This window comes from Triturus cristatus, chromosome 4_1 (assembly GCF_964204655.1).
Source record: "Triturus cristatus chromosome 4_1, aTriCri1.1, whole genome shotgun sequence".
Lineage (NCBI taxonomy): Eukaryota > Metazoa > Chordata > Amphibia > Caudata > Salamandridae > Triturus > Triturus cristatus.
The window spans coordinates 879,959,175-879,972,791 of NC_140585.1; the positions used below are offsets into that span (position 1 = coordinate 879,959,175).

At 45.1% G+C, this 13,617-nt stretch overlaps 1 protein-coding gene across 1 annotated transcript in view; it reads right to left on the reverse strand.

Moving 5' to 3' along the window:
- The window catches only part of SLC35B4 (solute carrier family 35 member B4), a 149,767-nt gene that overhangs the window by 74,847 nt on the left and 61,303 nt on the right, over positions 1-13,617 (reverse strand). The window contains exon 2 of the mRNA XM_085653596.1: positions 5,927-6,040. Within this exon, the coding sequence (XP_085509722.1) occupies positions 5,927-6,040 (114 nt within the window). The remainder of the gene's footprint in view (positions 1-5,926; positions 6,041-13,617) is intronic.

Genomic DNA, 13,617 nt, shown 5'->3' on the forward strand with positions numbered 1-13,617 from the left:
TAACCCAAAAATCAATTAAGCCCACAGGAACGTCAAGGTTGCAGGAGAGGATGAGGAAACCAACAGACCCAGTCAGGCCATGATTAGCTCTAGCCAGCTGAATAGCCCGCCAGATGGCACAAGACTGGAGCCCCACCAGACAACAGGACTTTCCCGCTCCAGCACAGGTAAAGGACGGCAACACCAAAGGAGAACTTAGGTTGATAACACCTGCAACGTCAGGAAGGATAAAACAATCTAGCAGCAGAGGAAAGGAAGGAAAAGAGACAGGACAACAACAGTACAAGGTGTTCAGACCTGAGACTTGACCCCAGACATCCACAAGGCAATAAATCAGAGGGAGCAGATAGAGGGGAATCCAAGGAACCAGGATCCTTGAGCATGCCAAGTACCAACCAGTGAGAGCAAGGCTACAGTAGAAGCCAAAGAAAATTATTCAGGGCCAGGACAGAGCACCGCAGATTAAAACCCACCTTCTAAAATCCAGGGCCACAAAAGCCTAGTACAAAACAAAAGGGAAGAAATTGGATAAGAGGTACCAAAGCACAACTGGTCAAGGCCTTCCCTCAGAAAAGCAACCATCGACCAACCACCAGATGGAGAAAGCAGCAAAATACTGGTAAAACAAAGAAAGTCAACTCATTAGAGCAACTCCAACAGGTTTGAAGACCCATACAGCACCAAAGACCATCCAAGCAGCGTAAAGAAAACATTGTTATCCACCTGATCAGAATGAACAAGGCACAAAAAGATAAGGAGTCAACACACAGACTGACACGGCCAAGCAAGAAGTGAGCCCAACCTGAGGTCCCAACCCACTAAGGAGGAAAGATAAAACAAAAGTGCCACCTCCTCGCCTCAAATCAGAGAGACACCCAGAGAGTGCTAGTAATAACAAATGCCATTCAAAGCACAAAGTAGCAGTGCAGAGGTCACAAAAGTACGCATGTACAGGCGCCTCACAGATCACAAGCTGCAAAAGTAAGCAACCCCACGAAATCCAAGGATGAAGGAAGGCACAAAGTCTGATCACACAACAGGACAATTTAAAAGGAAAAAAAAACGTAAACAGAATATAGGTTCTCATTTTCTTCAGCCACCCCTTCATCTGGTCCAAGAACTAGTGGTCCCATGCGTTTGCTAGGCCTCTGGTTCTAGTACAGTCCGCAAACAAATTGGGGATCATTTTTGATGAGCACCTGCCCTTTGACACTCAGGTAAACCGTACTGTGTCCTCTTGTTTTAACATCATCCGTTCCCTTAAGAAAATCTTTTCCTCCATCCTGCTTGCAGCTCGGAAAACGATCATTGTTGCTTTGATCTCTTCCAGACTGGATTACTGTAACGCACTATAACTTAATATCAACCAACACAATTTTACTTTACTGAAAGCTCTGGCTCATTTGATTTTTTTTTTTATTTTCTTTTTATTATACAATTGTGATGGTACAGTAACAAGTCACAGGCCTACACAGTTGCAACGAAGCACGAACAGGGCAGTTGTACACATTTACCCATTACATCTCAGCACATTATAATATTAGACAGGAAGAGCATCAATGTCCTTAACATTTTTGCGCAATTCTACTGAGGGAGAGATACAGATTTCGCCTCTGGAAACATTCCACTTTGCTCATTTATTATTATCCCACTTCGCCGGGCACCATCGATGCTTGAATCTTTTTCTGAATCATTTGATTCTTGACATTCCCAAACACAAATCAATATCAGAGGAGCTTAAACAAATGCATTAGATCCCACTTAGGCAAATAATTATTTTTAAAGCTCTGTATTGCTAATCGGGCCTTGCATAATCAGGGACCTCAATTCTTTAGGTCTAAATTTCAGTGGTACTGCCTGGCTAGAGCGTTGTGCTTTGCTCATAGCAGACGACTTGTTGTACCCAGGTTTTACAGATCAAGAAGGGGAGGCAGGCCCTTTGTACTTGCCACTGTTAAGCTTTGGAATTCACTTTTTCACTACATCTCAGAATTCGATAATGACCACTCCTAAGAAATGACTGAAAACTTGCCTCTTTGCTGGTTTGAATGTTCTCCGGTGTTGCAACTTTTATATGCTCTAGTTGCTCTGTAGGGATGTTATGGTCTTTTATCGCCTTGATGCCTCTAGGTATTTGCACGCTTTATAAAATGTATTCCATTTTATCAAGAGTGGCAGCATAGAAACGAAACGTGAAACAATGGCAGAACCACAAATCCAGCATCCAGGGTCTCAACACCTCCATCAGGAAACAGAGGGCATGGCAAGCCAGAACCTGACAGAAGGCCAGCAGAGAAGACTATAGAGCAAGAATCACAAACAACAGAACTCAACCAGAAATGGAGCAGACGTCATGGCAGGACAAGATAGGCTATACCCGCTTTCCCTGTCAGGCTGCTGTTCATATTGAAGGCAAGTGTCAAGTAGCTCCAGGGAGGCAAAGCGCCTGCACACCAAGAAAATTTCCCGAACACCGAACTGCGTAGGAACCACAAAAGGTAGGGAAGGGTGAACCAGCAGAGACAAGCATAGTACGCAATCAGAAGAACAAAGTTGAAACTACAGAACGAACGTGCATCACTGGGCAACCAACTGAACGTTGACATGGTAAGGGAGGGGAGGTAATGGAAAGAGAGGAGTATGAGAGGAAGGAGGAAAGGTAGGAGGTGGTGAGAGGGGCGTTGAAAGGAGGAGAGGAAACAAGGCGAGGGAGAAGACGGGAGCTGCAAAGAGGGGTTGGGAGGGCAAGAGAAGAGAGGAAAGGAGGAAAGAAAGGAGAGAGAGAAGAACATAGGAGGAGAGAGCACATATATGATATGGCATGATCATAATTTATAAATCACAACCTAGAAACGTATGCCAGTACTGGACACAAGAAGCTGTACCACAGGAGAAAAATAGAAAAAGAAGGCAAAGAATCAGAGGGAAATAGTCATGTAACTGGCTTCCGTACAGCGAAACGAAGTGAAGATTCAACAGAACTTAATCCCACAGCTTGACGGTGAAATAAAAGGTCTACTGCCAATGCAGGAATGTCTGATTTTTGGAAGAGCCAGCGGAAATGCAGATGACAATTTAGGTGTCCACCCATGCACATTTGGCCAGAATCTGTGCCTCAGAAACAGAGGATGAAATCAGTGTACGGTGTTCTTACAAACAGAGAGGCATTAAAATACGATCCATTTATGCACTGAAAGTCAGTTCAGATTCATAAAACGATCAAAGGTATTCTCTCTGGTTGACACACCCATAGCCAGCCCGCTGCAGAATTTTTTATATCTGCAAGAGGCAGTTCAGCTTCTAGTTAGGCATATCAGAATACGTTGGACTGCTGCATTCTACGCAGGAAGAGATAGCTGAATAATAGTTTTTTGCAACTCAAAAGAAAGGAGTGGAAATGTCTTTCAAAGAGAGTAAAAGATATGGTTTGAAGATAAAATCACTATTAAATTTAATTCCAGGGTTCATGGCTTGGGTATCCGGAACAAGCGGACAAGCCAACATAAGGCGGCCAATAGGTGTCATTCCATAGGGAGAGTGCAGAGCCAACAGACCGCTACCGGTCTCGTATCACCATTACATTTCTGATGATCTATATGCATCTAGCATGAGACTGCAGACATGCTAGTTAAACAATCCTGCTGGGCATTGACTGACCCCAGTTACAAAGTAAGTTGGGAAAAATAACGCGACTCCCGTTAGCTAAAGACTGGATCACACAAGTCACTTATTGCAGCTCACAGCTCTCCGCCTACTGGGAGCTCCAACCAACTAGATCCCAACCCAGGGACATTTGGGAACCATACTTAACTTGGTTAAATTCTAGAAATGTAGATGTTTAATGTATTGATAGTATGCTTTGTGTCCCCTATGAGACCACTTCTAGATTGCATTATATAGAGCTGATGCAGAATGGAGATGCCGAAATGTCCTATCGTTTATTTGTGCCTACTGGTGTTACATACTGAAGAGAACGCTTTGAAAACCCCAGGTTTGATGGAAGTGAGTGTAACCTTGCCGTGTCGGATCAAACATCATAATGCAGCACTGCAATGCTTATTGTTTCTTTTTTGTTGTCTTTATGATGAAAATGTCAATAAAAAGCAATTACAAAAAAAAAATACGTTGGGAAAAAACATAAAAAAGACAATAAATGAAGCAGGTAGGAATATAGAACCATTCAAGAGGGCAGGACTGGGACTCTCGGCACAACCTTGACAAAACCCATATGGGAACCTGTGAACAGCAGAAGGAGGAGGATGAAGAATAACTGCCCGCTCTCTGCAATGCAGAGCAAGTTCATCAACCCTACCTGCCGAAGCCCTGAAAATAAGGTTGAGAGAGCTACCGTGCCAAATGCTGCCGTCAGATCCAGGAAGACCAGGGAAGCAAGCTCATCATCCTGAATCCCAGGTGAGGCGAATGTCATGCAGTGCCGCAATAAGATCCCATGCAGTGCTCATTGATCGCCAAAAGCATCCAGTAACGACATGATTTTGAATAAGTGAGAGATCTGGTGATTAACTGTGAACTTGATGGGTTTGGCAGCAAAGTAATAGGACACAATTTTGATAAAATAGCAGGGTTCGCTCTTGACTTTTTAAACACGAGTCTGCGGTTCTTTTTCAGTGAGAGGCACAATATTTTTTACTAAGATTAAGTTAAACACTTCCAGGAGACCAGAGGGTCAATATGACAGAGACAAAGCAAGATCAGTTTTCTATCACAGGGTGGCAACTGGGATCAAACACACACCACTCAAAGTGAGAAAGAAACAGCCATCAGGCGACAGTAGGACCCAAGGCATCTCTCAGACACCATAGGTCACAGGAACAGACACTCAACCCCCCACATCGATGCAAGACAGGTGTACACAGTAGAATCCCAGAAAATGAAATGAGGAAAAATAACTTGAGGAGTCCACAGACGACCAGGAGGCAGACTGCCAAAACCGTGGATCTCTGTAGGCATGGGATTATGACATTCCTGAAACCCACTGCCTTGCCAACATGTATTAAAGACAGGTTTCTCCAACGAGTAGCTTGTGAGCAACTGGTAGCTCTCCGGCTGCCTAGAAGTTGCTCTCCTGTGTCCAGTCCAGCCTACTGAATTAGAAGCTTTCGCTTGATTGAAATATAATATTTATACCAAATTTGAAAAAATGTGCATTTGAAATGACAATGTGTGTATTTTCAGAACTGGTACGCTGATTGTTGAATTTCCAAAATATATTTGAAGCGGATATTTGAGTAATAACTCATGTGGCGTTGGGGAGGCTTATGACTAATATTACCTTGATGCCAGGGGCATTTAAGATATGGCTCTCATGTATTACCCATGTAAAGGAATCCCAAATTGGCATCGCCTTTTTTTTTTATTTTACATTTCTCCTGGATAATCTGACTGATGCAGAGGTGACCACTGTGCGTTTTTTAACATAGGGAGGCCACTACCATAATCTTGTCTGATGTACTTACTATTGCTACACTAATTAGTAGCTCGGGATGATTTTTACTGATCATAAGTAGCTCTCATAACAGACAAGGTTGGAGACCTCTGATTTAAGATGTCCTTTGTCTCTGAATCCCATCTGACTTCACCATAATGGAAGGCGATACACCTCTTCTCGGCTGGCTGTTAATTAGTGGAAACGCAAGCTGACCACTGGATAGGCAAAATTATCAGGGAGGCCTCCTTTATTACTGGCCATCCAAGAGGGAAGGCCCCCGGGCAGGTGGCAAGCGTGGGGAAACGGAAGGAAGGGGCTTTTTAGGGGTCTGTCGAGAGGCAGAATGCATCATACTTACTCAGTCACTTACTGAAAGGAAAGAGGGAGGGGTAATAAAGCTTGTTAAAACATTTTCACTGTAAAAGGCAAAATAATTGCCATTATTAATGCTTTTTAAAGGAAGTGGGTAAACCATACCTTACTGGAATGAATGGTCGCTTCCTTCCGAAGTCAGCTTCGAAGATTAAACCTTCTATTGCAATAAACAAAAACTGTGCAAACGTCACTAGATTTCCGCATCCTGGAAACTGCCTGTGTTTGGAGGAAACAAATAAAAAGTTAGGCAGAATCAACAAAAGAGGAAGATAACATACCGCAACCAATTTCTTAATGCTTAAATACTGGAACGAATACATCTGAAACTGAAATAATTAAATGAAATAAATGAGAAACTGTATTATTCCACTCGAAAGTGTTGCATGGATGAATGAATGTGCATGAAATGTCCATAATCATTTTGACCAAATAGTATGGCCGGGTGCTCTACGCCACAGACCAACATAAAATTGTGCTGCTATTCTGCAGGAGAAAAAATAAACTTCTTTGTTCCTGTCAATGTTCTCCAATTTGATTTCACCACCATCCAATACAGCCGAACAATACTGACGCTTATTTTCTAAGTGCCACCTAAGATTTTAGTAAAAATCCTCTCTAGCAAATATTTTCCCCTGGGTTCAGATTTCTAGGTTGTTGTATTAGCATGAACTTATTCAAAAAATGCGCATCAAATAAATGAATAAAACAGTCACCACTACTTCCTTGGCCTGCTCAGGCAGACGGTGCACTGAAACGCTTTTCGCACACTCTAGCTTATGTGGTAAATCAATAAAGACGAATTGTTACAATAAATGCCTTCGTCAATATTTGTCCTGGCCCAGTATCAAGCTCACTCAACTACCAGCCGCGACAACCAGAACTTCAGAAGGCAAAATACAAGTGACCTGCAGGGAAACACGTTTTCCTGCGTAACAAAATACGAAGAACAAGAAAAAAAAATGATAAAGAAACAATTGTCCATAGTGACGAAGGACTTTACCCCGGTGAGATGTCAAGTTCTGCTGCAGAATGGCACGCTATGCAGCTATTTTATTTAAAGATGAGCAAACATCGACATTTCAACCTCTGCGCCTGCCCCCGAGGCTCGGCTCCCAGATGTCTTCAATCTAAAGTTGATGATTCTACAGAGGTCGGGCACACTGTGTGCCACCCATCACTGCTGCGGGAACGAGGAAGGCACACAAAGGCAGGCAGTATGGGGAACAATAGCCGAGTTCGCACTGTCCTGCTTTCATCACGAGTACAGCAAATCCTTTCCACGTACATGCTTTGGTATTATTCTTTTTCGTGGCTTTGCTGGCAAGGAAGCCGCAGTCAGAGCGGGCTCTCGCCTGTTAGCAGAGCGCTTGATGCCCCAGGGAATAGCAGTGAATCGGATATCAGGCTGGAGGAGTCTAGGACAGTGTGGCTTCTGACAATACCTTTGACTAGCTTCCTGCTCTGCGAAAGTCCTATAAGTGACCGAAAGCAGCCGCGCCCTCGCTACTGACGCAGTCTGCATCTGGCCTTCCAGTGGCGTCACTAGGGTTGGTGTCACCCGGTGCGGGTAACTCATGGTGTCACCCCCTCACGACTTACCGCATGGACCTCCTCCGCTCCGAGTTCGCCAGTGGACACAGTTGGCAAATAACGGGACCATACAAAATCCTTAGTAACGTTTGTAAATGTAGGCAAACTTAGTCAATCATTGCGTCACACTGCTCTTTCGATCTTCACAATACTTGAATTTGCCAATGATTTGGAAGAGAAGTGGAAAAATCTTTGCAATGTCCATGTCATTTTCCTCAACAATTCTAGCAAAATATTAGCAAAGAGCTTAAAGGAGGCTCATCTTGATAGCCAACGTAAAGTTTAAGAGCACCCCATGCCAAATTTCCACAACATAGACGTCACAGTCAATAGAATGAGGCTGATGAGTGAGTCGCGATTAAAACATTCCGAGCCATTTCAGAAGTCTTTTTGCGTCATAGGCACATATCAGCAGGCATCTGTAACAGCTTTTCAAGCAATGTTGCAAAAGCTGTGACTTTCATGACATTTGGCGTCCCTGCAGTGCCCACTTGCAGCATTGTGGGTTGTTGGCATCCCTGCACTGCCTGCATGCAGCATTGTGGGTCGTTGGCGTCCCTGCTGTGCCTGCATGCAGCATTGTGGGTCGTTGGCATCCCTGCGGTGCCTGCTTGCAGCATTGTCAGTCGTTGGCGTTCCTGCAGTGCCGTTTCTTGGGAGCAGTGTGGTGCACTCTATGCTAGGTGAGAGACTAGTTCACGTGGGTTTGTCGGGATGCTGTGGTTCCCTCGACTGTGTCGCACAGGCCCCTTGGTAGTAGGGTGGTCTGCATTTGTCGGGTGTCATATGTTGGGCTGTTTGTGCCTGGGATCTCCTCCGGTTCACTGTGAGTGCTCCTCATCACATGGAGGCCTGTCCTATTGGCTTTGCCAATGCTGTGGGGATTGGGGGCAATGCGCTTGGGGATTGGATCCGACTGGTGACTCTGTGGCCAAGTGTACTTTCACATGTAGAGAAGTGCCTCGTCGTGCATTCCGAATCCGATAAAGGCATTTTATTTTTTTTGCAGTTTTATATAGCGCGAACTCGGCTCTAAGGCGTCAGGCGGTACCCCACCCTCATGTGAAATGTAAGCAGTAAGAACATGGTTTAGAGTTACTAATCCACCGATCAATCACTCATCGCAGTACCCCACGATTGGTGCACTTCCCCACCATGGAAAACAATGTTGTTGAAAAAAAGATAAGAAAAGAAAAGTACCGCTTCACTGACAAACTCTGTAAAGTAGCGCTAATATGTTTGGGTGTGATTAAAATCAATGTATTTTTCATAGTTAAAACATTGCATCAGACAATCCATGAGTATATGAAAGAATGTGTATTTGGAATTAAAAATACATGTGCATTTCACTTAATTTGCTGTAATCCGTGCCAAAACACCAGAGATAGGTCCGTCCTGCTCCGTATTCGGTACCTTTGTCCCCAGTAAATGTGATGCATTGTCAACTAGCATGGCATGTCCCTACAGTTATGGTAGGAGATATAGCACGGCTAAGCTTCCTACAATTTTATACAGAGTAGTCAAGGCATCACGTTCTGACTTAGGTTTTGGCATTCTCACTTCTCAAAAATTCCATGCGGCAATACAAAAGGGCATTACAACTTCTGAGACTGGCCCTATCAGGGCCGGCTTTAGCGCTGGTGGCGCCCAGTGTGACAATGGTTGTTGGCGCCCCCCAGTGATCACCTCAGCCATGCATTCCCTCACTATCACCCTTTAACAGTGCCCCTCAAGTCTCCATAATCACTCCATCGCTCAGACAATTAGTTGTATAGCGCCACTTATACCAGTGTAGGGTGTCAGATCACTTTACATAACACGCACAAAACACAGAGACAATCATAGGTGTGCAAATCAGTGTATAGGAAATGTTACGTAAGACAGAGGACTATAAGGTATAGTTTAATAGCGCTTGGTCTGGAGAACTTGAAGCACACACTTTGTGATCTGCTGGTACAGGTTCTTTTGTGATCTGCAGTTACAGGTTCTTTGCAGTAGGCATATTAACCATCTGCGCTACCCTCAAAGCCTCCACTAGACAAACCTCCGATCTTTCTGTAGGAAGAAAATGAATCACGGAGTTCTCTTGACATTTTTATTGACGGCTGAAAACTGCTGGAGGCCAGAATGCTGGCAGAAGGTGCTTTTAAAACTATTATTAACTTGCAAACACACGCCCCCACCTAACGTCAGCGCCTGGTGCGGTCGCACCGGTTGCACCGCCCTAAAGCCGGCCCTGGGCCCTATGACATCGCAGCTGATCTGTAACCAGTCTCTTTTGGTATTACTCGCAGGGCCTAGTCTTTGACCATGTCCTTTACAGAGTGCCCTTGCTTCCATTACTTGTAGGACACGGCCTGCCAACATGTTCTACAGACTTACGGTTGCACTGGCCCAAGAATGAATTGTTAAATAAACAAGCACATGGAGCAGTGCACACGCCGGGCACTCAGAAGTACCTTTCACACGGAGCGAGTGAGAGGGGGAGCTCTTACCTGCAGGCTCGGGACAGGCACCTCACTCCCCCCCCCCCCCCCCCCCCCCCCAGTGAACCATTTATGTGTTCCGCAAGTAATTACACAGCAGCGCTAAAATCAGAAGTCTGTGAAAGGAACCTTTGTATTGGTAACGAATGTCATAGGCGCTTCAGTTTGATGTCACTGAGACCCAGGGTTTATGATACGGGAGCCTGCATAATGGAGGCCGCCACTGCATCAGCGAGAAACAGAACATTTGATTTTTGATGTAGAATGTTATGTGAGGTAGAAACGGGTCTTTTTTATAGGTTCACGGCTGGATCCGAGTTAGTAACGTACTGGCAATGCCAATGCATATCCCACCAAGAGACCGGTTCTATTTACCCATGCCATGCCTTACAGTGCTTGAACCTACAGCGCAGAAACACATGGAATCGCCCACCGCCCTGCACTGAATAGGCAATAGGCCACTCACCTGCTGAGTTAGTGGCACGTGTCAGACAGGGGGGGGGGGGGGGGGACTACCTTGGTCGGCGGCCTTGCTTGGAATAAAATTAAATTATAGTGGCGCTGTGGCGACCTGAGACCTCCTCACCTCCTCGTCCCTCGTGATGCCAAGTCACGCGCACTTGGGGCCCAATGCGCTTGCGGGATTCGGATTCCTCCCGTAACAACATCGCCGACTGCACCCCTCTAGTGACGACGTGACGTCACTGCCGAGGCGCGCAGACGCGGCGGAGGAGGAGACAGTGCGCGCTGCGCACAGGCACCTCCTGCTGAATAGAAGGTTAGGTTGCGCGCGTCGTTGCGTTTCGGTTTCTGGACTGCTCGTGCTGGTTTCAATAAAATTTTGCACGGATGGTTGCAGTGCACCACAGACACACCGACCTGACCAGCCCTTTGGTGTCACCCCCCGTGAAGGTGTCACCCGGTGCGGTCTGCACCCCCCGCACCCCCCTAGTGACGCCACTTCCAATGTCCAGGTGTCCACAGCCGAACGATCAACATAATGACTTTAATCTTCACTCTGGCTCCTGCTGGATTTTAGAACCAAATTCAAGAGGTCATTGGCCTCCCTGTGCAGCCCAACCACAGAAGAGGGAGGGAGGGAGGGAGCTAGGAGATACAGCCTCACTTTTACAGACCATGCAGTCAGCTTTAAGCTCTCTGGGTCGAGACCTTTCAAGTTTTTGCATGCATGCAATGATGGCAATAAACGTAGGATTCGATTAATTGCCTACATCTTCGATACCATAACATGCATTCTTTCAAATCTGTCTGTGTCAAGTCCAAAGCTGGAAGAGTAGAGCTTACCATCTTCTATGCAATGTGGGTTGTTCATGTTTCTTAAGGTCTAATCTGCATAAAAAGCGGTCTTCTAAAATGCTGCAGCCCTTCAGAAGTGGGGTAGGAAACTATCACATCCATTTCAAGAGGCCTGCAATATACCGCTTGCTTGCAACTTCAGGCTGTAGAGCAGGACCGGACTTTAAATTCCAATTATATGGCTTTGACAGAACATTAACCATGGAGAGTTCCAAATTGTAAAGCTCCAAAGTGACACTTGAGCATCTGAAGCCAGCGCGCAAAGATGGTTTGCTAAAGATAACACGCTGCCTGTTCGACAATCATCATATAGTGAGGTGACAGTGCTTTCTTAAATAATCATCACCAAAATATAGATGTGGATGAAAACAGGAAGGGATTGTTTGTCTATACTGGACAAGGGAAAGGAAGAATCGGAGTTAGCAGAGAAGTGAAGACACATTTGTGCCGACCAAGAAGTAATTGTCTCACTGCCCGCCATATTATTCTGGAGAAGGCTTTCTTGCAAGAGTGGGCCTTGCAAACCTTACACTGAAACCTCACTGGCTGTAGCCACTGCAACGTTAAACTTCAAATGAATATGTGCTGTCTCAGCTAGCATCATAAAGATGTTCTTAGTGTGTGTGACCATCTCAGCTAGCACCACAACAGAGATGTTTCAAGGGAATGGCAAGGTGGGTAATTGCCCAGGGCTCCCACCTTCCAAAGTGGAAGTGAACTCTTTCTCTCGCTCTCACCTCGGTCTATTTCTGTATTTTATACCTCTCTGCCTACCTTGGACACTTTATGCCCATTGTCATCTAATGATTTTGGGGCCCTTGGTAAGGCATAATTCAATTGTTTTTGATTTACCCATATTCCTGAAAGTTTGGCATCATGCAGGCTCGAATTAGCTGAAAATGGGCAATAAAGTTCAAAGTTGTTATGAACAGGGGCCCCAAAATCTGTCTTTCCCAGGTCCCCAAAAATCCTTAAGACAACACTACACCACAAAGACATTCTTTATCTGTGACCGTCTCACGTAGCACCAAAACGACCTTCTTACTTTGTTAGTCTCATGTAGCACCAGAAAGATGTTCTCAAGGAAGGCACAGCAAAGATCCAATTTGGGACACAGAGTTCTTTTGATCAGGTAAAAGAGTATCCCCTTTAAAACTATATAACACATCAATGACAAGCGTAGGCAAAGATAATAGGTGTCGCCTTAATAATGTGTGTGTCGAGCTGTTACCTTGCCAGCGTTGGTCTGTAAAGCAAATATTTTGAAAAAGTGAAGGAAAACAAAAAATTCAAAATGCGTGAGAAAAAAACAAACTCATATCGGATGATATCTCAAAACTGTGCATTGAAATGAAGATACTCCTAGCTATTGTATAGGAAAGTTTCAATTCTATTAAGGACTCGGAGGCAAGAATTATGCTTAACTTTCTTCATTTTATTTATACAGCAGCCACATTAAAATGTGAACAAAACTTCATTTCCCATAACCCAAGGGAAAAAATGAAGTTGCAAATAAACAAGGCTATAGCCAATCAGGTGCTGAGAGTCTCTGCAAAAGGTGCTGTCCCTCTTCTATTGCCCTCTTTCTTCCTGTGGCCAAGCCGAAGATTTCACTCCTGTTTGGAGGACTCGGGTTCTGTAATTTAGAGTGTACTTGTTAACCTCAGGATGTAGATCACCAGAGAAAATAATGACAGCATAAACCTAGACCAAGCAAATCATGAACACCTGCAGTAGAATGAACCACCCCTAAACATTATTACCAATTGAAATGGATAAACATTACTTACATCCAAAAGCAGATCCAATAACCCAGGTGGGTCATGATTAACCCCGGGCAGAGACTTCCGCTCCGCCCGCGGAGTGTGCAGAGATTTGCCTACTCCGCGTTCCGCGGAGAAGGCAGATCTCCACACACTCCGCGGTAGAGCAGAATTGGCCAGCCCCTGTCTCCCACCCCCCTATTAACAATTGCTTAAGACTGAACTAAAACTATTTTTAAAGTAAATAAAAACCACTTACCTTGGATGCGGCGTCCCCGGGCTGCTCTCCCCCTCTTCATCGCCGGCTCTAAGGAAACTGCGCAAGCGCGTGCACCCGCGCATTTCTCACGAGAAATGCACATAAAAGGATTATGCTAGTTTAAAGCTTATCCACCACCAGAGCCACAATGGAGGAGACTGGTGTGAAATGAAACCTCTTGAAACTTGAATTGGAGGACCAGTCTGCAGCGTTCAGAATATCCTCCAAGCAAGCTCCAACAGAAAGGTTTTTGAGGCTGTCGTTTTGGTATCAATACTTGCTTTTCGCATTACCCACCTCGCGATGGTCAGTGAAGAGAGTACCTGGAAAGTCTTCCTTAAAGCGTTCAACAGTTGCTTTTAACCGTGAGGACGAAGG